This window comes from Ammospiza caudacuta, chromosome 3 (genome assembly GCF_027887145.1).
Source record: "Ammospiza caudacuta isolate bAmmCau1 chromosome 3, bAmmCau1.pri, whole genome shotgun sequence".
In the NCBI taxonomy this organism is placed as follows: domain Eukaryota; kingdom Metazoa; phylum Chordata; class Aves; order Passeriformes; family Passerellidae; genus Ammospiza; species Ammospiza caudacuta.
In genome coordinates this window covers 47233660-47256899 of record NC_080595.1, presented here as the reverse complement: position 1 = coordinate 47256899, position 23240 = coordinate 47233660, and the positions used below count along the sequence as shown (strand labels likewise).

The 23240-nt window shown below is 41.7% G+C and overlaps 1 protein-coding gene across 1 annotated transcript in view; it reads right to left on the bottom strand.

Moving 5' to 3' along the window:
• The window catches only part of KCNK1 (potassium two pore domain channel subfamily K member 1), a 31105-nt gene extending 10269 nt beyond the window's left edge, over nt 1–20836 (bottom strand). Inside the window, exon 1 of the mRNA XM_058801727.1 lies at nt 20482–20836. Coding sequence (XP_058657710.1) covers nt 20482–20836 — 355 coding nt within the window. The remainder of the gene's footprint in view (nt 1–20481) is intronic.
• Between the last annotated feature and the right edge of the window lie 2404 nt (nt 20837–23240).

The window sequence follows — 23240 nt, the reverse complement described above, 5'->3', positions numbered from 1 at the left end:
TGTATTTTTAAGTTATGCAAAAATCTTTAATTCATTCCAAGCATAACATGACTCACTGGAGTATGATGAAGATGGTCATTGACAATATTTACATAATTTCTAGACTTCCATTTTATAAGCCTTTGACATTTTCCATTGTGTTTAACAGTGAAATACATCCTTCTTTATAACTGGTCAATTATCTTCCAAGATGAAAAGGAAATGTCAGGTGACGGTAGATCTGTGCAGTAAGAGAGATCACCCTGGTTGCTGCTATGCTCTTCCTTGCTATAGAAAATAATAGTTTGAGACCTACTTTTATGAAGAAAGATGTATTTCATTGTTAAACTTATTGGGCCACCAAACTGGAAACACTCTGGAAAAGTTCCCTAACACCGTTTTGCTAAACAAACCAGGGAACCTGGATTTCTAGCCAGGCTGAAATATGCCACCCTACATTGCAGAAATGAGGAGGAAAAATTCCACTGTGACAGGCATTTCTAAGCAGAGGAAATCCATTTGGAAATTACATTTTGCTATCTCCTCGGTTGAGTTAATGAAACTGACTTTGTGTGCATTAGAGGAAGGAAGAGGAAGAAGTGCTGTAAACCAAAATTGATGAAATAATCAGGGAGGGGAAGAATAGGACAGGATGGAGAAGGAGAAGGAGAAGGAGAAGGAGAAGGAGAAGGAGAAGGAGAAGGAGAAGGAGAAGGAGAAGGAGAAGGAGAAGGAGAAGGAGAAGGAGAAGGAGAAGGAGAAGGAGAAGGAGAAGGAGAAGGAGAAGGAGGAGATTTTGAAACCTAGTCCATTTCACTAATAAAAGCTTACTATGCAGCTCTCAAAGACTTGCACTGGCACAATTAGAGACGTGATGAAGGGTGTGGCAAAAACCTCTTAAACCAGTTTTGCCACTAAAGAAAACAGTCATTAGGTTCATTCTCACACCCCACAAGTAAGCATGATTTTAAAAGTGATTTAGACTTCAAGATGAGGTGATTTAGTATGGTGCTGATCCAGCCCTCTTGAATAATAATATACCCCTCAACTTCACTAGAATAAATGTAGTAAAACAGTATTTAAATTAATGTAATCATGAAGATTACATCTTCACAGCAGTATCTCACCCCAACCACTTGTCAGAATAGAATTGTTTTGTTTTGCCAATTTCTAGAATGAAGGGGCTTCTTCCAAAAGTACAAACCAAGCAACCAAACTCTAAAGAGATTCCAACTGATTTACATGCATCTCCTATGTGGTTTTGATTCCTTCTGCTCTCTGCTGCCACTAGTTATCAAAGCCAAAGACTGCTAATTCTTCAGAATCAATGTCCTGCAGCTAGGTTTGGACTGTGGAAAGGACTGTGTTCATATAATCAACTCACAAATGCCACCTGCTGCACCAAGAAAAGCTGAAATGGCTTTTAACACAGTAAGTTTAGTAATAAATACTAAATACTAAATAAATACTCATATGAGCAATTTGGCTGATTGTCAGAAATATCTGAACCAAAGAAACAAGGCATGGATATATTTGCTTCTATGGTCCAAGCCAGTTTCAAAACCAGTGTCTACCAGAACAGCTGTATGTCAGAACATTTTTATCTTGCAAAGCATCCAAAATCTGCCTTGTCTGTTCCTGCACAAGAAGCGATATTACACTTACCCAAAGAAACTACATCCACAGATGCTGGGAAAGGGGGAAGCTAATGAATCAAACTGGGGAGAATGTTTGTATGAGGATAAGGGATACTTTCACACTTTACTCATATTAATATGAAGAAGAACAGGTTACTCTACAGTCTTATGTTTAGTATTGTTTAAACTGCCTGTGGATTTGTACCAGTGCTAGCAAACCACTGATGTTCACTTCCTGTTCTTATACATTCTGCATTGGCCTAAATAAGTGGTGTGAAAATGGATTTACTGTGTATGGACATGCCACATATCCTCATTCAGAAATCATGGTGATCAGTAATAATAATAAAAAAATCCAAAATATTACTACTTTGGATTAATTAATAATAATACAAAAAATCCAAAATACTACTACTCTGGAAGCAAGACTAGTAATACTTCCAATTTCCTACTGAATATGTTCTCAGTCGTCTGAAAAGCCTTCCTGCAATAAGCCCATCCCACCTCTGACTTCCTGGGGAGTCCTACATGAAGAGACAACAAAGGCTCTCATTGACTTTGACCTTTGAACAGAGTGGCACTTCTGGTGGAAAATAATTACCCATATAAAAAATCCATTAAAAATTTAGCAAATAATTTGTGTATATATGATTTTTAGATAGATGTAGTAAGCCCATAGAATTTAACATGTAATTTTTTAAAACTAAACTAAAACAAATGTGAAAGTATTTTTGTATCCTGTAATAATTCAGTTATTTAATACTTATTGTGCTACCAAAGCAGAATGAAAATACCTCCTTGTCCTCAAAATGTTGAACTTAAGTAAAAAAATACTAGCCAGCCAGTGAACATGAATGGAAAGGTGGAAAAGAATGATCTGACAGGGGCAGTGTGCAACACAGCAGCATCCATATGCCACCTGCAATATTAGTCCCTAACTTACTCTCTCAGGTATTCATATACACTGGTGAGCTCCCCACAAAACCTTTCTTCTCCAGGCTCAGCACTCCCAGTCACTCCCAACCCTCACAGGAGAGATGCTCCAGTCCCTTCATCCCTTAGTAGCTCTTGGATGGACTCTCCAGCAGCTCTCTGGGTTTTTTTGCACTGGGGGGTGCAGAACGGGAGCCAGCCCTTCAGGAGTGGCCTCACCAGTGCTGAGTAGAGGGGGAGGATCATCTCCCCCCCTGCTGGCAGCACTCCAGGTGCAGCCCAGTATAGCATCAGCATCTGGGCAGGCTGCTGGCTCACCTGCCCCCATTAATTATGCAATGAAAACTGAAAGTGCTTTAAGTCTTTTCAAATGAGTCAAACAAGTAGGATCAGAATAAGGCCATACATTATGTATCAATAATTTTTTTTAACTAGAGAAAAATTACTGAACCATTTATTTACAACAAGAAGTCCTGTATCTTTTTTGCTATTGTAAGATCATTTACATTTTTCTAGAGATACATGCTGTCATTTCAATCAGCAAGAGAAAATCTGCAGTCAGTGCAGGAGGATTCCTGGACACTACATATTTATAGATGGTAATTTACTATTCAAAACATTATCATCTTGATACTCTTCACATACCAGCAAGGCAGCAGGAGAAACTGTAAGATATCATGATAAAGAAAATGTTTTTGTATTGGGCTTGTGAGCAAAACTTTAGAACATTAAAATAGTTTGGTTGCAACAGGAGCTTAGATCTTACATCTGAAAGATATGAAAAAAAGTAGTATTTGATCATATTACTTAAGAGGTCAGATATCTGCCAATTCCTGCCCAAAATCAATTATTTTGACCACTGGAATGCAAAGTATAGGCATAGGAAAAAAGGAACAAAAAAAATTACACGGTCATCTTGTTAACATTAGTATTGTAGCACAATAAGTATTGATCCATAGTGCAGAACACTTGGTAGCATGTACCTAAATTCAAGATTATATTTAGGGAAGCCAGGGTTTACTTCAGATATACTCTACTCTGTCCACAAATACTGTAAGCCCAATAATAGCTGAGGTACTCTTTACTGCTTCATGTTGTTTAATTAGAAAGAAGTCCAGTCTACATGCTCCAAAACTGTTCCACAAGCCTGAACCAAAGCAGGAAGTCAAAATCATCTGTAGTGCACCCTTGATCTAAACCCAAGCAGAGGGCCAAGAAATAGGCAGACTTCACCTCTCTTCAGAATTTGAAGCTGAATTCAGTGCTTCCCTAACATCAGCTCCTCCAATGGTAACCCACAGCAGAGGTATGCCAGACTGGCTTAATTTCACAGCTCCCCATACTTCCCTGATGGGCTCCAGATTTCTGGAGGAAAGACTTTCAGTTATTGTTTCTGAATTTCCATCATAGCTCAGTAAGATGAACAGCAACAGTATTACATATCTGTGAGGCTACCTGAACCCCAGGTCACCTGATAAAGCACAAGAACACTCTGTTAATTAAAGGGACACTAAACACAACTCTGAGCCAAACCAAACAAATTGCTAGTATTTCCCAACTCTCATTTTCTGTCATCAGAAAGACCATCCTTTGTCTCTCTCACACCACCATGCAAGGAAAGGCACACCTACAGTCTGATGGGAATTGCAAATGGCACCAAGCTGTACTATTTTGTCCATTTACACTCACTGCTGTTTTAGACAGTATTTGCCCACAGCAAGTAAGTGAAAAACATCACAACCCTACAGCAGTGATGCTAATGATGAAGCAATTCCCATATCAGCAGTTAAGATGTGGAGGGGTGTGTGCAAGGAAGGACTTGTTACTAGAGCAGCATAACAGCAGATGGTTGCACTGCACAGGAACCAAATGGAGACATAAGATTAAGGACAGAAATCAGTATCTCCCCCCACATCTGAGATGATTATTATGAGTGTTTGGTACAGTATTATCTGTTCTCAACAAAAGTATCAGAGGGAAACACAGCTCAACAGACAGTAACTTTAACTGGAAAATGATAGCACTCTTTCCTGAACCACCCGACACTGGGTTTTGCTCATCTTGCCTGGATAGATTATGTATAACCAAAACAGGTATTATCAACCCAAGGGAACTGTTACACCCTTCCAGCAGAGCCTACATGAAAACATACATTCCTTGCCACCAGAAAGATGTCTACCATGTGTGAGACAGGGCTCCAGGTGAGGCACATTTGCCATTCCAGGGCTAGTAAATATGCCTGTATAAAAAACATGTTCCCTGCAGGAAGACTTGTGCTCTCCAGGCACTCCAACAGCAGGCAAAGCTTTCCCACTTTCCCTGCAAGAGAAGGTATTTTCAAACCCTGCCTGTCAGCTACATGGCTCCCATCAGACTGCCTGTTGAGAAACTCCTTTTTGTTGGGATATGCTAAACTTCCAGCCTGTCATGCAGTCTGTGTGGGCTGGACCCATGCTCCCACAGAGCCCTGACAACTTCAGTCATGTTTTTTTGGATGTGTCATTAAAGATTTCCTGTCCTCTGTGTGCTTCACAGTGAGCTGCAGGGCAGGAGCAAAGACTAAATGTGAGCGGCTTCAGCAGGCAGAGGTCTGCTAAACCTCTGTGCCAAAGCATTCGGGCTTTACTTCTACCACAGATGATAGTCAAGAGGTATGCATGAATTTCCAGGTTTGCCATTTGGGTTTGTGTTTCTTCTTTTCTTTTCTAAGCTAAGAGCACTTTTCGTTTTTTTTTAAAGCTCAAAATCTTTATACTGGAAATTGGTTCCTCTTAGTGTCATCCTTGATTTAAGATCCTATAAGGGTTTAGCTGCAATCCAACCTGGATCCATCTGGTGTTGGGCTATTTTTCCCACAGAGAACTCTTAATAACGGCACATTTCTAGAAATACCTATCCAAAACACAAACATCACATCTTTAGATCTGCCTCTAGCAAAGATTTAGCATAAATAAACAAATTCTTATATTGTTTCAACAATTCTTTTCTGTTACCTCAGATTCATTATCCAATGGAAAAAGAAGTAAAAATTACAAAAGTCTGTTGAATAAAACTCAACCAACAGGTCAAAAGCAAGGTGAGACTTCCTGAGGGCTACTCTGAGAATCCAGCCAGGAAAATTCCAATTATTCTTTTATTGGTTTACTTGCCCGCTAGGCAACAGATGGTCAAAAATCTGTATCAAAGTACGGGCTCCAACAGGCTACTTTATTAGTGAGGTATCCTAATAGAACAAACTACCTAAGTCTCAGAAACTTAAATTTGCTAAAAGAGAAATGTGAGTGAGTTTTATTAGGAAACTTTAACTTGTAGTCCTCTGAAACATTAGAAAACGAGATGAGATTTTTGCACTGGAATGTTCAGATATGTGTGTGCAGCAGCATTCCCTTATTAATGGATTTTCAAAGCCACTGATCATCAAGATTAACAAACAGTCAAAGAAACAACTTCTTTAAAAACCTTCCTAAGACCTTCAATACCAACTTCAAGGTATTGAAAGGGGTTGTTGTGGTTTAACCTGAGGTGGCAGCTAAGTACCATACAGCTGTTTGTCACTCCTCCCTCATGGTGGGGCAGAGAATTAGGAACTAAAAGTAAAACTTACTGACTGAGATAATACATTTTAGCAATTGAAACAAAGTGAAATACAATAACAGTAATAATAATAATGACAATAATTATAATGAAAAGGAGAATGAAAGGAATAAAAGCCAAGACAGACAAAAGAAGCCCACTCAATTGCTCATCACCTGCTGGCTGATGTCCATGCCATCCCCATGCAGCAATTGGTCTCTACCAGCCAACTTCCCCCAGTTCATACACTGGGCACCATGCTCTATGGCATGGAATATCCCTTTGGACAGTTTAGGTCAGGTGCCCTGGCCATGAGCCCTCACAGCTCCTTGTGCACCTGCTCCCTGGCAGATCACGGGAAACTGAAAAGTCCTTGACCTGGGGCAAGCACTACTGAGCAACAACTGAAATTTCAGTGTGTTATCAACCTTCCTCTCATAGTCAATACAGAACAGAGCACTGTACCAGCTACTAAGGAGAAAATTAACTCGATCCCAGCTGAAACCAGGGCAGAGTACAAGCCTTTTTACAGTTCTTCCAGAGGTTCACATCCTGAAATATTCAAAGTAGGACAAAAAGAACTTAACATGGACAATGTTTTGGCAGAGATAAAATGTCATGAATGATTAGACTTAGCCAGCAGCTTGTCCACGATATTGATCTTCTCATTTCTCATGTTGATTCAGAAAAACAACACAATGAGGATTTCACCTTGACTGCAGCATAGAAGTGGTATATCTCACACAATAGATCTTACACATCTAGATTTTGTCTGTAATTCCAGAAGTCTGCACCTATGGAGAAATTCCTTTTAGCAGCTAAGACACATTTAGCACCTAAATGGCAGTGAGCCTCAGAGGACACACACTTTCTGAACAGACTGAGAAAAGATGGATCTTTCTTTTTACAGAAAAGGTCTGCAACCACAGATTCATTCCATGCTGCAACTTTGTCTTTCCACAGCCCCTCTAATTTTAATGTAACAGGTTTTCAAGTTCTATCAATTACTTCAGCTTTCTACCACTTGAAAGACCTTGTGTATGCATGGTGTACCACAGGGATGTGCCAGGTGCTACTGCTGAACGCAGCACCTGTGTACTGTAGTGCTCTGCTTGAAACCTGGTACAGTTCACTAGAAAAGAGATTTCTAAAAATTTATAATTCACACCTGTTACCATCCCAAATGCACCCTGGGATGTGCCAAAAGCTTTGAATGTGTTGCAGTGGCACTTACTGCAGCGTTTTAATCACATTTCCAGTTACTGAAGAATACCTAGTCTTGCAAACTTAATTTCTCCCATTGAAATGAGCCACAATTTTTCTTCCTACCATCTGGAAATAAAAAGAAACAACCAGCTGCAAATTAGTAGGCTCTCCACCTCCACTCTGAAACAAAGATTGCTTTATTGCACCATCAGAAATTACAGAGCATGAAAACAGTGAAGGAAACTTGTATTGTGGGCAGTAAGGAATTATCACACAACATTAAAAAACTAGGCCATTTCACGCTGTGGAGTTAAATTCAAATCTGTAAGCAGCATCTTTGCATTAAAATGCAACCTCACGTAGAAGAAACTGTTATCTACTAGATGCAGCAGGGGAATAGGAATATTTACTTCTAATCTTGTTATTGATTTGACATCTGGAACTCAGGGAAATTGCAAGCATCAACTCCCTTGTTTGGCAGAGAAAGACACATAGTTCTTGCCTGTTTTTGTAAGATATTTCAATATTTCATATGTAAGTCAGTCACCATAATGTACTTGAATGTGGATATCTTCTGTTTCAATAGCTATTTTTCAGAAACATAAAGATTTTAACAACACATAATGCCATATAGAAGCAAAACAATTTAACACAAATAGGAAAAAATCACTAAAGCAACTAAAACCACACAGAACTGAAGTGCATCACACTGCACTTTCATGCAAGCATGTTCCATCTGGAATAATAAATTATGAGACAATACTTACATAAGGGACCAAAGTGAGATACTTTTAGAGATGAGATGACTTATTCAAAACTCTAAATTACAGTCCTAAATATGATGCTTGATGATACTCTCACATCTGAATACAGTCAAGTTGAATATATTCACCATTTCAAGCTCAAAATAGAACACAAATTTGCAAAACTCAATGGGGAAATTCCTCAACTGTTGTGAGAACTAGTTAACTGAACCATAAACAGATTTTATAGATACATTAGTCCTATTCAATTTCTCACACGTTTAAGACATCCCACATAGCAAACAATAATTGTGGGAAACACAAATTTGATTAGTTACACTGGAATAAGGACAAACGGGATAATCACAGCTCTGTACGTCCTACCACTAAATAAAGGGAAAGGAAAAGAACTGTGGTTGCATATACGATTTATGTTCACAAGCAGATGAAATGTAGAGGGTTTTGCTTATCTAAAAGTTATTTAGAAATAAACAGGAATGTGGCATTTAGAAAGGTAAACTACATACACAAGACATTTAGCCAGCAATGTAAAGACAAAGACAGAGCAACTTAAATACTCTGTGGTTTTCAAAACCAGTGTTGTCTGTTTAGACTAATGGCAATTTGTTTTAAAATGATGCACTTCACTTTGCTACAAAAATTCCTCTTGGTGGGATAGTTGATGATTCCAAAAATTCTTACAACTATAAGGTGACTTTCCTAGTGGGAATACATTCTAAACTCTCAGGGCCAGAATAAGATAGGTGTGCATATAATGAAAGCAGGCAACATTAAATCCAGTATGACAATTCATCAAAAAACACTCCAGTTGCCCAATCACAACTCTGAATTCACAAGTCAGTCAAAGACCATCAACACCGACCAAAGACTTTGAGACCCATTTCCTTAAATCCTTTTCCAGTAAGGTAGCACACATATCAGAAATGCTTAGCCATTCCTCTGTGCTGAAGGTTTCATGTTCAGCACCCTCCTGCCAGCACTTGCATTTGCAAACAGTGACCAGCATGGAAAAGGCTGGACTGACACAACCTGTGACTCTGTGAGGAAACCAGGGTGCTGTACATGGCATCCCTTACACCTCAGCATAAAGGGGAGGGGAATGTAAAATTATTGGTAATTCCAAAAGAAAGGCCTAGCACAGAAGAGTCTGAGCAGCAATGAGTAAACTGATAGTTAACACATCTTTACAAGGGACAGATTTCTTTGAGTGTCTGGTCCCATGAACGCATCCAGTTTCCTGTACTTCTCAATGATAAGAATTTGTAAACTGGGTACAATGGTATGACTGCATTACTTCCTTACTAACTCCTAAGACAATGCAATTTACCACATGACAGTAGCTACCCAGCAGGAAAAAATGAAGCTCCCCTGAAGATATGCAGACCTGAAATACACTGGAGAGAAATATTTTAATGATGGCATCTGAGCTAACTAAAAGGAGTCCAGTTAAAATTCTTTCAGCTTTGCTAGCTGACATTTTAATCCTTTAATTTCCATGTGTGAAACAATGCTTCTTTACAAGGGACAGCCAGCAATTGTCAGATACATTATCAGTACAGGAAACACTTTCTTAGGATACCAGCTCCTTTCTTATACCTGCTGTTGATTTGGCTGTGCTTTTTAGATTCTTTCTGCGCTTCTATGACATAACTACATGAAATGCCTAACTAATCCCAGAGTAACTGCTAGGAAAAAGGTTGCTGTCGGTTCTGCCCCCTCTTGTATTGGTTGCAGTTTGCTCAAATATAGTAACTCAGAGCAAACTAATCCAGCAGGAAGGGAATATGCTCCTTCCAGTCTGATAAACTGACTTGACCTGCTGTTGTGGTCCTGTTGGCCACAGACCTAGCACAGGGCTGGACCCTAGGATGAGAATCAGGGATCCAACGCATCTTCCTACCAGTGGCAAAGCTGCAAGGTAGGCTCAGCCCATTTTGTTTTACAACACCCTGAGCAAACCCTTTGCTAGGTAAAAAGAGGCATCCAGCATGCTAAAGCAGAGAAAATATTGCCACCTTCTCACAAAGGCTACTCAGGCATTTGATCAGTTATGTGGGCAGCATTATCTGGTGTGTAGTGTGTTTTCTACACATAGTACACAACTGAACAATTCCCTAGAAGGGAGAGGCAACATTTCTGGATTCTCCACTGAAGCAAAGATACAGAAATGTGCATTGCACACTTTGATGTGGATTCTGTAAAAGTCTGTTCAAGTAGCTGTGATTTCCTCTAATATTACTGAGCAGAAAAACTATTACTAAAGGAAAAGAAGAAAGAACATCAAATGCAAGAAAATAAAAGCCTGCTGAAGTGCACCCACAGGATGGGAAATCAGCTTACTGTATGGGAACACAGCCTAGCAGCAGAAATGGAGAACTGCAAGACAAAACACACAGGTTCCTATTCTCAACCATACTAATGGCTCATATGTGATCTTCCATGATTGTTTTTCCTTTGTCTTAGCTTATCCTTTAGCAAAATACATACAGCAATGTCACTGTGATCTCTCAAGATACAGAACATAACAGCAGTGCACTAATCAGCAAAAAGCAGTTTCTGGTATGCACATGCTTCAAGATCCACTAATAAAACATTATGCAGAAATGTGAAAGATGATCACCATCTTCCTCATGACATCTAAGGACATGGAGTAATGCAAGGCTAAAACCAGGAGCTCAAACTTCTGTTTAAGATGTTGAGTGAGCTTCCATCTTTTGCTTTGATTGAGATTCAAGGCTAACAATAACTCCTAAGATAAATAACATTTTCCTCAAAGCACAATACAAAATAATCTCAGGTGGCAGCTAGGAAACCTGACCTGAACATTCAGGTGGCTTCACTGACTACACAGAGCTGCACTAAAGGATACAACTGAAAATTAAAGATGTATCTTTCCACTATAGGTAGGCAGAATGTAAATACATAACACTGAGGCCTAAATCTAAGGCCCGAGATTAGTCTTGGATTTAGTTTTTTCCCTTATCAACATGAATTGTTGATTCACACAGTGCTGCATCCTGTAGCGTCCACAGTTCCTTGAATATACAACCAGAGTTGCAACAGTGGACCAGGAGCCAGACTGAAGTCCTGGACTTCTCAACAGATGTGTAAATGCACAGAGGTAAACTAAACAATCCTCACATTAGAGAAATTCACTCCTAAGTACTAATCACTCAAATGATTTACAGAATTTTGCTTTAATTTCTGTGCATCACTTGGAGTTTACAGTAGCTGGCATTTTCAAATAATAACACAATTATACTTCTTTGAGCCCTGTCCATTTGCTATACTGCTCAGTCAGCATCCCAACACTAACCAAAACAGAGCCATGGAAATCACTGATCACAGAACTGTTAAAGCTGGAAAAACTCTCCAAGATCACCAAGTCCAACCATCAACCTGTATAACATATATAAATAAACAACAAGACCTGTTGTGAAGTGTTTAAAATTTAATTGTCCATTAGTAAATCATATAGCCTAGAGCTTCTGAAACTCTACAAGAGATGGAAGTTCTTTGGTTTGCTTTAGAGTTTTCTCATTTCCTTTAGGCTGTAGGCTTCAATGAAAAGGTCTATGCAATTCTTGTACAGCATACAGCTGGGAAAATAGTTACTTTGAATAACATACAAAGCAGAGATTCCAAGGTCTTCCCATATTAAATAAAAGGATCAATTTTTAAGGCTCTTTTCCCCTTCCTGTGGAGAGAGATGTATGGACTTCTATAATGAAGTTCCCAAGAGTTAAACATCCAAACTATTTAATTTTTAGCAGATCTCTGGATATGTTGCTGCTTTCTGAACATGAGGTTTTTTCCACTTTAAAGCCACGTATAGTAGAGTCTCAGTCTGTCAGGGAAGAAGTCAAATAAGATTTTTGCCTTGTGTTTGCATTTGGTGACTCTGAAGTAACATCTCCTTTTCAAACTATATGGTAAACAAAAGAGGATACCTACTCTAACTTGCTTCTGGACTTTGGCACTAGTACTGCATGTTGCAATGTCTGAGGCTGCCAATCACTCAACTGAGCAAAATAGGTGCTCACAGTGTGCCCCATAGTTTTAAAATATCAAAGAAAGTAGAAGACCAAGTGTCACATAAGAGAAAAGTCAATACAGACTATAAAATAAAATCATACCTAAGTCCCATTCCAGTCAGTGCTGCATCATTTGAGAATTTCGGAAGGATTACTTTTGCCTCTTAATGCTGAGAAATCTTCTCATACTTGGAAATAATTATAGTTTTAGTATGCATTTCATAGAATCATAGAACGGTTTGGGTTGGAAGGGACCTTAAAGATCCTCTTGCTCCAACCCTCCCTGCGATGGGCAGGACACCTTTCACTAGAGCAGGTTGCTCAGGGCCCCATCCAAACCTGGCCTTGAACATTTCCAGAGATGGGGCCTCTATAACTTGATTTATCTCTCATTCTGCTAATTGGGAAAAAAAAAACCAAACATCAACAATGACATTGTTGATGTCATTATCATTTCAGTAACTAATTCTGGTTGGTCTCTCTTTTACCTTAAACCCACTTACATGTCTAGTCTTAGAAACCTGTGAAGAAGCTACTGTTAAATTATTTAAGGTTGCTGTTATCATAACAGTCTAGACTCACAATTTGCAGGAGAAAGACGGAATTCTGCTGTAAAGTTCCTAGCACTAGATAGCATGCAACTTTGTCAGAGGGCACAGACTCAATTTCTCACACACAAGCAAAGGCTACTTGGAAGACTACTGGGCCAGCTTGTTCCGCTGGTAAAACCTGCTTCCCAGCCCAATCTGCAACTGGGATTTCCCTGGTTCCTCAAAGATGATGTGATAACTTCCAAAGCTGCTGCAGTGACTGGCACAGAATCAGTCTGGAGTACAGACCATGGTAATTCTCAGTTAGTAAATGTTTGGAGTCTGGTGACAGCTGGTGTACCACTTGGATTCATATCTGCTTTTCCTACAAGGACGCTGGTACATTCTGTTTTCAGAGATGAATGTGTATCTTTTCCTTTCCAATCCATATGTTCTTCCAAGAGGCACTTGGATACTTTTGTGAAGCACAGCCACTTGAAAAGCTCTGCTCCATTGATTCCTTTCAGTGCTGCTCTTAACCAGAACCACACTGCTGTTTTGACCTCATAAGAAACAATCTGTTTAAGGTATATGCAGGGTTCTTCCATGAAAAAGATGGCTGGTACCTTTCTCCTAGACCTTCTGGGTCACCATCAGTAACTTCTGTAGGTCATCAGCTGAATTTTGTGCAAATATCCTAACTCTCAAGCAGCTGAGGTCAGACCCAGTGAGGCAGTAGGTATTTAGGTAGCCAATTCCCAAGAAAATTTTTTATTACTTTTCTTGAATCCTGAAGGCATCAAAACTCTCACAGGAATCCTAATTTTTCCTTAAAATGCTAAACTTCTACTTCTTCACAGGCCAAGAAATACTCTGGTCTTCATATGGTTTAGTAGCTTGTAACCTACTTTATAATTAACCTGGAGCAGTGACCAAAATAGACCTTAGTCCATACATATGACGTTACTCTATTTAAAAAACTCCACAGATTATTAAAATGATGATGCAGCGGGCCAAAGTGAAACAAGGGAAGAACCAAAACAAACAACAAGTAATGAAAACAGGAGTAACAATAGGTTTAAAAGACCTTTAAAAAATTATATTCAGAAAAAAGTGAAAATCCTACCAAGTAATGGCCAGGAATTGCAGGATTTGGTTGTTAAGTTTTAGAAATCCTGCTCTGAAAGTATACATTACTTAACTTAGGACTTGATTTAGAGATGTCGGTAGAATAATAATACGAATTCCAGCTTTACAAAAAGGCTGAAACATAGAAAATGTTTAATGAAAGGCAATTTTGCAGGAGATGACTCTCTTGCTTTTAACTGTTTGTGTTTCAGCACAGGAGGAATGACCCTAGGCCAAACACAGAAGGACTACAGAGGCAGCAGCTGCAGTCCTTCACCTGCTGAGAGCTGATGGTGGGGCTCCTTATCACTGGCAATTTAGCAAGGCAAGAGGAATTGGAGGATACAGAAGTGAGGACAGTTTGTAAGAAAGACATTCCACCCATCAGCAGCCAGCAGTGCTGGTAATACAATAATACAGTCTTGGTAATCCATGGCTTCCCCAGATGCTGTCAGGAGATGTTTTTCCTACTCACTGGCCTGTAAAGAAGGCCAAATATTGGTTTACAGTGACTCGACAGCCTTTGTTTCAGCAAGCATAAGCAGGATTTTTGGCTTAGCTAATTGCTCTAGCCCCATGAGAAACCAGGAACTACCATCCTGCCTGGAACACGGGACAGGGAGAGACCCAGATTTCCTCTCTGCCACTGCTTTCTGCAGTAGAAGAAAACAAGACCTTTGTCCTGGGCACACAAGAGATAACGTGATCAATCTGGCTGTAGCTCATCTCTGTTACTTATCTCTGGTAACTGAGTGCCTTCTGTCCTGAAGTCCAGAACCTAATACCTTTCTCAAAAAAATGTTTATGAACATGGATTTTGACAAAATAGAGAGGTTTTGGAGATATTCACACCACACATTTTTGGTATGTGTATTTTGGTAGGTTTGCTTGGTTTTGTGTTTTCAGGGGTTTTTTTTCAGTTTGCTTGGGCTTTTTAACTGGTCAAGTCCCCTCTTTCCTGATTGTAAATGTGATTTTTTCTTTTTCACTATTTCAATGAACTTTCCCATTATTTTGTGTTGTAAGGCAGAGATACCAGAAGCATCCAAGCTATTTTCTCAGCATGACTCCACACATACTCAACTTTCACAACTTCCCTAGATGGTGGTCTTTTTGTCTCCTCTTCCTAAGGAGTTCTAGAAAACCCTAGTTCAAATCCTTGTACTGAGAATAACATTCAGCTGAACTCAACTGAAATCTCTCACATCCCAGGAGACAGCATCTTGACCCTGGGGCCAGACTAAAATATGACAGCAGCAAATCTGGAACTGCTCCATGGGTATAGAATGAAGGAAGAAAGCAGACACAGAGGCAGACAGAACGACTCTTTGACTTTGTGCTTGTACCACTTAATCCAAGAAGTAGGAAGCCTGGTTCCAGGACAGTCTATTGATCTGGAGGCCAACAGCCTTGGGGCCAGCAGCTGTGACCGCCCTGTCCCAGAAAACCCTGTAGGCTTCAACCCCTTGGCTTCAGATCCAAACAGTTAGCTTATAGAATGTAATCCTTTTCCTCTGGCATCTTTCTCAACCTACCTTTGCTCTTAGAATGTCTGCTGGATAAAAACCACTATGTTGCAGAGTACAGCACAACCTCCCTTTGCTGCCGAGATCATCCCCAGCAAATTACCTTTTCCTGTAGATGTTATTTCCAAGTAACAAACAACTCTTAAAACAAAAACAAAGTTCCCAAAGTTTGGCATCCTCACCCTGGTGAATAGCTGCAATTCATCACAGCAATTTAAATAATCTATGAGTGCTGCAGTCAGGGCAACAGCACAATGAAGCTTCAGTGTTCTGCTGGAGTCAGGGGTGACTGCCAGTGAGACAGATCTGAGTTTAATCCATCACCAAGTTTGTATATTTTCAGATAAGATGCAACAGAGAACCTTATGTCAGGTCTCTAGACAGACATTTGGTATGAATTATGAAACACATTTATTTGGTGTGAATTAATGAGATAATACTGGCATCACCAGGGACACAGCCCACATATTCTGACAGCAGCAAAATAACATATGCATTTTACATTGAATTCAAGCATGGGACAGAAAACCTTGTTTTCCCTAAAGTCTCTGTAAACTGTCCTCTTATTTATTATTTATTACCTTAAGTTATATTCACATCTTTCTATACAGGATTGAGAGATCTCAGTAGTTTCTTCCACCTGAGGGCTCTACTGTAAGAGCCTACAAATCTTATGATGTCTTTGTAATGCTCCACTGTCATGCTTTCATGGCCCTCACTCATCTTCTACGGATTTGTTCAGATCTGTAATGCACACTAAATATGCACTGGATGTGGGGCCTGTTCCCCTGAGGGAGAAGAAAGGCAAGAAAATCAAGCACTCGTGAGAAGAACATGGAGAAAATGATGCAGACTGCCAGGCTGCTCTTCCCCTGGCCTCTTCATACAGAATGCACTTTCTTTTGCAGTACATCACAACCTCACAGCCTGCTACTTGTCATAAATAAAGGCATAGTTTAGTTTCTCAAAGCAAGTAGCAATGCTTATGAGAGTCAGATCTAACAGAGAACACCCTTATAAATCAAATTATAGATGCATTAACTCCTCATACAGCTTGGCAGTTAAATAACCTGAATGCAAAACTTTTCCTGAAAGCCATATTGTATCTTTACTTGCCCTTCCAACAAGCACTTTCAAAGTAGCAGCCTCTATAAGCATTTATCTGCAACTACTGAATTACTACTGCTCCTTACTCCATTCAAAATACAAAAAAGACACAAATTCAGCCCATTGTGGATCTTGGGTGACAGTCTCTGAATGCAGCACAATACACCCATGCTCAGCACCAACAATGAGATTGGTACAGGCTGAATTCTGGACAAAATGCTGCTTTCACAAATCACTTTGCAGACAACCATGTTACAGGCTTCAGAAGTGGTGAAATACAGACAATCCTTCCCTCTCCTATTGCCTTAACTCCTGTGGTTCAAATGACAGGCCAGCTGACCTCAATCAAAAAATTTAAAACGTGTTGGCATGGTAGAAGAGGCAACTTCTCACCTTTCCTCTGCAAATCCCTAAATCAGGACAAGGCTATCCTCACCTCCTTCTCAAGGGTATCTTGCCAACCCTGTCACAGCAGAGAAGGATACAAGGCAGCTGTTCCTCAGCATCCCTTTGGTGTCTAGATGTTATATGAAACCTCCAGCCATGCCTGTAGGTGGCAAGGCTTGTGAATGAAGGTAAAAATACTCAAAGCTGGACAGTCAGAATAAGTCTTACAGCCCGTTTGTAGAAAATGCCACGGAATATTTTTGCACTGAGAAGACTCATACCAGAAACAAACATAAAACTAAAGGCCCCAAGTTCCTAAATTGGCTGCTCCTTTCCTTCCCTACCTATTTTCCTTCAACAAGCAGAAGTCAGTGTACTTACTTTTCATATCTGTCAACACAACCAGTATCAATTTTTTTGGCTGCTTCCCTCTGCTTACAACTCGTGTAATGCAGTATTCCCATATTGTACCAATATGGGATAAGATGTTAGACACTGACAGCACACCAAGATGAGTGAAAAAACCACCTGCAAGGGTGAGTGCAAAAAATTACTTCATTTTTATTGTTAGAAATAAAAGACTTTAGTACAGATGGCACCACAACAAAGCCAACCAGAAAGAACTGTTTCAGCATAATGATTTGATGGCATCTAGCACTGAGACAAGCAGACCATAGATGTGTGTCAGGTATTAATTACAGGGCATTTCCAAGGCAGACACTACTTAAATGCACACAACTGTATATTCTTAGTGTTTAGCTGTCAATTATTAATGACCAAAGTGCTTCACCTTACACATTGCTCATATGGCATTCTGCACAACTGCTTAAGTTGCATAGGGAGGAATAAAGTCAGAAGAGAAACTTGCTACCTGTCACTGCTACAATCTGCTGAAGCTTCACCACCAGTCCATTTCACTGCCCTTTGCTTGCCCGTCCTTCAGGCAGCTTGTGACAGTCCTGTGACAGCCCATGTGCACAGCAATATTAATTGCTTTCAAGTAGCAATTTGCCTTATTCTGCAATCACCTTTAAGATTTTTTTTTTAATTCATAACTGGCTTTATCATTTTCTTCGTGGATTTTATCTAGTGAGTAAGAAGCCAAAGACTATAATCAGGACAGGAGGGAACAAGAAGAAAAGTGAGGGTTGCCAAATTTAAACACTTCCCCACATGCCTTATATAGAAAACTGAAAGGCTATGAAAGAAGCCTTGTCCTCTGTACAAGGGGTAGGTGTGCATTTATTTACATATGAGAGACAAATCCAGTCAGCTGAACATAAGGAACACCCAGCTGCTCCCTGTAATTTCAATTACACACAGAAACAACCCTCAGCTGGAGCCATCAGTAGCAGGGTTCTCTTTTCTGCTTTTGCCCTCACTATACTTGGCAAAGGGAGGGCATTTCAGGTGTACACTTTATAACAATACAGCAAATTTTGAATGTTCAAGCACTTCTGAACAAGTGTTTGAGGTGGCCGGGCGGGTTCTTCTGCTTGTCATCCCTTTGAATGACCATTTCAAGAGACTTGAAAGATTTCTTGCACAGGTGCAGAGTCAATTGAGGGGAAAAAAATGCATCTCACCAGAAATACCTGTGCTCTGGGGAGAGTTTGAACAAGCACTGGAGGTACTGTACTGGTCTGGATTTGTACTTATCTACTTGTACCAACTCTAATTTATACTAAATAGGGATTAAGTGCAGCTGAAGGCCACTGCATAAAACAAGAAACAGATGGAATTGGTTACAAAGGGCCCAAGGCAAAGGACTATCAGACACAGAAGGAAGTACCACCACTTCCTGCCTGGTCTATTACATCAGTGATGACTGGATGACCTCAGTTTATGAGGCACACAGAAATAACAAAAGTCAACTCATGCATATCAGACCTCTGGGTTTTCTGCACACATGCCATGTAAGTGGCCTTTTCTAAAAGGTTTTCCATTTGGACAATGGTACCTTGAGTCTTCTTCCCTGGCAAGGCCTCTGTGATCAAGCCAGCTAAACATGCAGGGCCAGCTTACGCCTTGCCCTTCAGCAGACAGGCAGTGGGAAAGAGACATCCCTGCCTGAGCTGTACTACTCAGCCAACCACCCTTAGCTGTGCATCAGCACCAAGTGTTAAGGCATCACCAACTCAGACCCAGCCCCACTGTCCCAACTGCGAACATTTTTTGACTGAGTCATTAAAAAAAAAAAAAAGTAGGACCTTTTTTAATTCCTTGTTTTTTATTATTATTTTAATGTGAGTTACTACACTACAGAAAAACTAATTTGAATATAAAAATAGCTCTTGGACAAAATAATTTACATTTTATAGTACCTAACAGTACAACTGATTAGAAATGAAAAAAAGCAGGTCAATTCAGCTCCTTAAGTTTTAAGTGCTTTATAGCTTTACTGAAAGAAAAAATTTAGGTGCTGAAGTACTATCACAGTTCTATGCTTTTTTCATCAGCAGCATTCCTATATGTTGATTAATTCTTGGAAATTTATTCACTGAAAGCATTTAACTGCTTCAAGTGTGTAACTTTCTCTTCTTACAAACTCTAGTAATTAAGAAGTGGGGAGGGGAGGTGTTGGGGGGACACCCATAACCCTGTTTTACTTTTTAAAAACACAAACTTCCTTATAACCCTAGTCTGTATGCTCAATGGCAACTATTTATAGGACAAGCGCTGCCTGTTTGAGATCAGTCAGGAAGCACTAACTTATGAACAGGTAAGCAAATTATTAAATGTCATTATTAGTATCAGCTGATTAAATTTCCCATAACAGAAGGAGGGCTAACTTGGGGGCAAGGAGGAAAAAAAAAAAAAAGAAACAGCGCATCTTTTATAGCAATATCAATGTACTGGCAAGACACAAAGCCCTCTCTGGTTGGACAAATTTTGGGGTGATTTTTTTAAAGCTTTTCTTATTTGACAAGCCCTTATTATTTGCATCAGTGACCTGCATTCAAATCACCAGAACCCAGCTTCCCCGCACAAATCCCCTGCACTCATCCTTTAGAAGGCTGTCCACTGTGATGGTATGTGAAATGTAACTACAGCAAAAATAAGTGTTTGTAGAAACTATGGTCAGAGGAACGTTTCCTCGAGTTTTTCAAAACACCAATGCAAACTGCTATCTGGAAGAAAGGAAGCAGTATCTTTCAGTCACTTATATGCAAATATTAAATGGAAATTGACAGTAAAACAGGAAAATGAAATTTAATTCATTATAACCGGGTTAGCAGTCCATCCCCGTCCATCCCTGTGTGTGTATCCCCCCCAGGAAAGAATCAGCCAGGAAAAAAAAAAACACCAAAGGAGAACGCAAAGGAGTCACCTCCAGAAGCATTTAAAAGTTCAAAGAAAGAGCCGGGCATCTCGCCGGATTTTCGAGACCGCCAACGATTTCAGGGTGGAGGAATGGGCAGCCCGGCTCCTGGCGCCGAATTCACGGGGGTCAGGGATGGGTGATGCACCCTGACAAAACACGCCCGTGGCAGGGGAGAGTTTGGGAAGTAGGCTCCCTCCAGAGCCCCCCTCACGCCCAGGGCCGCGGGGCCGGCGGTCGCTCCGTGCCCCCGGTCCCGGCTGCCCCACACCGGCCCCGCCGCCGCCGCGGGGCCCTCGGGGGTCCGGGCCTCCCCGGAAGGCCTCCGGCAGCGGGCGAAGCGCCTTTACCTTACCCGTGGTGGAGAGGACGGTGCTGGCGAAGAAGAGGGAGGAGGTGAAGTCCCAGTTCCAGTTTCCCGAGGCGTTGCTGAGCACCGAGACGCCGTAGTTGCTGGCCTCCAGCACCCGCACCAGGAACTGCTCCAGCTGCTGCTCCGAGAGGCAGGCGTGCTCCTCCAGGAAGCGCTGCTTCAGCTTGCCCAGCTCCTGGCGCAGCAGGTCTTCGTAGGGCAGCTCCACCGAGGAGAAGACCACGGCGCCGAACACCAGGTAGAGCAGGTAGCCCAGCACCAGCAGCGCGAAGCACCAGGCGGAGCGGTGCTGCTCCACCAGCCGCACGCAGGAGCTGCCCGCCAGCGACTGCAGCATCTTCCCGAGCCGGGGCCGGCTGAGCTCCGGGCTGGGCCGCGCCGCTGAGGGGAGCGGGGGCTGAAGGAGCAGGGAAGGGAAGGGGCAGTACGGCCGGCGGCTGCCCCCCGAGCGGCGGGCTGGCTGGGAGGGCGCTGATGTGGTGCTCACGTGGACGCGCGGCGCAGGTACCGCGGCGGAGGGAGGGACGCAGGGAGGGAGGGAGGAAGGGCCTCGGCCTCCTCCTCCTCCTGCTGCTGCTGCTGCCGCCGCCGATGCTGCTCCCGCCGCCTCGTGCTGGGACGCCGGCGCTTTCTCTCGCTGCTGTTCCTTGTCTCCGAGTAACGCGTGGAATCCCCCCTGGCGCTCCCAGAAGCCACCCGAGAGCCTCCCCCCGCCCCGCGCTGCGGCGGAGCTTTATTCCCCTTTCCGCGCAAAAGTCTCTGGAGATTTCCTGGCCCCGCTGCTCCCCGCCCCTTGCGGTGAGAAACCCCCAAAACAGCAATTCCTTCCACTATTTGTTGTTATTATTTACTTCTTTATTCATTCATTCACATTTCAGCGCAGCATAAGGTGACGCAGTGTGAAGCGGGAGGCTGACTTTCATTCAGCGCAGGATGTGATGAGTTCAAGGAGAAACCCAGATGTCAGGTGTTGAAGTCCTCCCTCAGGTCTCCAACTTCGAAATGGGGCCTGTTTGGGGGTGCAGTTTGAACCAGGTGACCTCCAGCAGCTCCCCAAACAAGCTAAAGGAGTTTTTGCTCTTGTGAGACGCTTTCTTTTTAATAGTGTGGAGCGCCTGGCTAGTGCTCAGAGCAGCATCCACGGTGAATACAAATGTGTTGTGCAGCCAGCCCTCTGTGTAGCCCCAGCCAGAGATCTTCACAAGTTTCACTGTGAATGCTTCTTTCTTCATCCATCTCAAACTCCAACCAGCAAAGTAAACTTGCCAGATGAGGCTCCCCACCAGATGAAAAGGAGCAGTAAAAATTACAGCTTCCCAAACTATCCCTTAGGGTGAATAAAGACAGCTTCTAGTAAAGGAGGGAGAAAGGGTTCCCTGGTCACAAAGTTCTGCCATGGCCCTTCCACCTCTCAGCTAATGGCAATTTTTTACAGACACAAAGGAGTAACTTGCAGATTAGAAATTTACTAGGGTTGAGCCAGGAAGTTTGGACAGAGTAAATAAAATCCAGCAACCTATCTTAAGCTGTGACATACCCGTCTAAGCTTTAAGGACTACTGTGGGAAAAGAATAGAAAAATGAAAGGCAAAAAAAATTTCAGGCTAAAAACTTAAAATTATATGTCAACATTTTCTTTTATGCAACAGCTACATGAAGCTATGGGATAAATCTGGCCTGACAGAACAGCTCATCCAGTTCCTAGTCTATTCCCCACTGCCTGCCACAGCTGGGTCATTCCAGGGCCTTGAACACATCCCCCACCCCCGTGTTTCATTAAAATGTAAATGTGCTCTTGCATGCAAACAGCGGCTGCTTGAATGGTTGGTCAGTAGAGCACTGGGGGGATGTGGGAGGTACACAGGGACAGGCTGAGCAGGCAGACTGCAGACTCTCTGTGATGTGGTGGGAGAACACGTGTGGTATTCATGACAGGCAGTGGTCATGTCTTTGCTCTGAAACAGAATTTCCCCAACCTTCAAGCCAAATATTTGTTTAAAGGTTAGAAAATGTTTGCCTAAGAACACGCCTCTCTTCAGTTATAGGAAACTGTGGCTGGGTAAGCTGAGCCAGCCTCCTTCAGTTTTCCATTTTTATGAATCAGTCACTCTCCATTTTTAGAAGCCTCTCACACTTTGAGGTTTGTTGGGCTGAAGAGAAAAGGAGGACTCTCTGCTGAACAGAGCCTGCAATACTCTCCTAACTCGTTCCTAACTGTTCTGCTAGTCAAAGATTAGGCTAGTCAAGGATTCAGTGTACTGAACTCCGTGTTATGTCCTGTATAACAGGATGTCACAACATGCTTCAGCAGGGAGTCACTGGAATTGGGGAGCAGGATGTTACAGAGCAGCCTTTCCCCCGCAGAAGTTTCATTCTATGGTGATCATCCCTCTTAGTAAAACATGAATCCAGTTAATAAAGTGGATTATCCAGTTAATAAGTGGATTATCCAGTTAATAAACATCATTGCATTGCTTGTCCACCAGCGATGCTCTGTGGTGACTGGGCTCCTTACTGTTGGAGAAGTCCAGCTGCAAGCAGAATGAAGAACCCACTCTTGGTAGGTACTGGTGCTCTCCATTGCACATAACTCCCTCTGAGCTACAGAAAATGCAAATACCAGCTGCCTGTCTGCAGGGGCAGAAAAGAAGGCAGACATTCTAATCCACCATAGAACTGAGACAGAAACCACAGTTGTGTCCTGGGGTGCTAGAAAACCACAGAGAAAATTAGTAGTCTCCA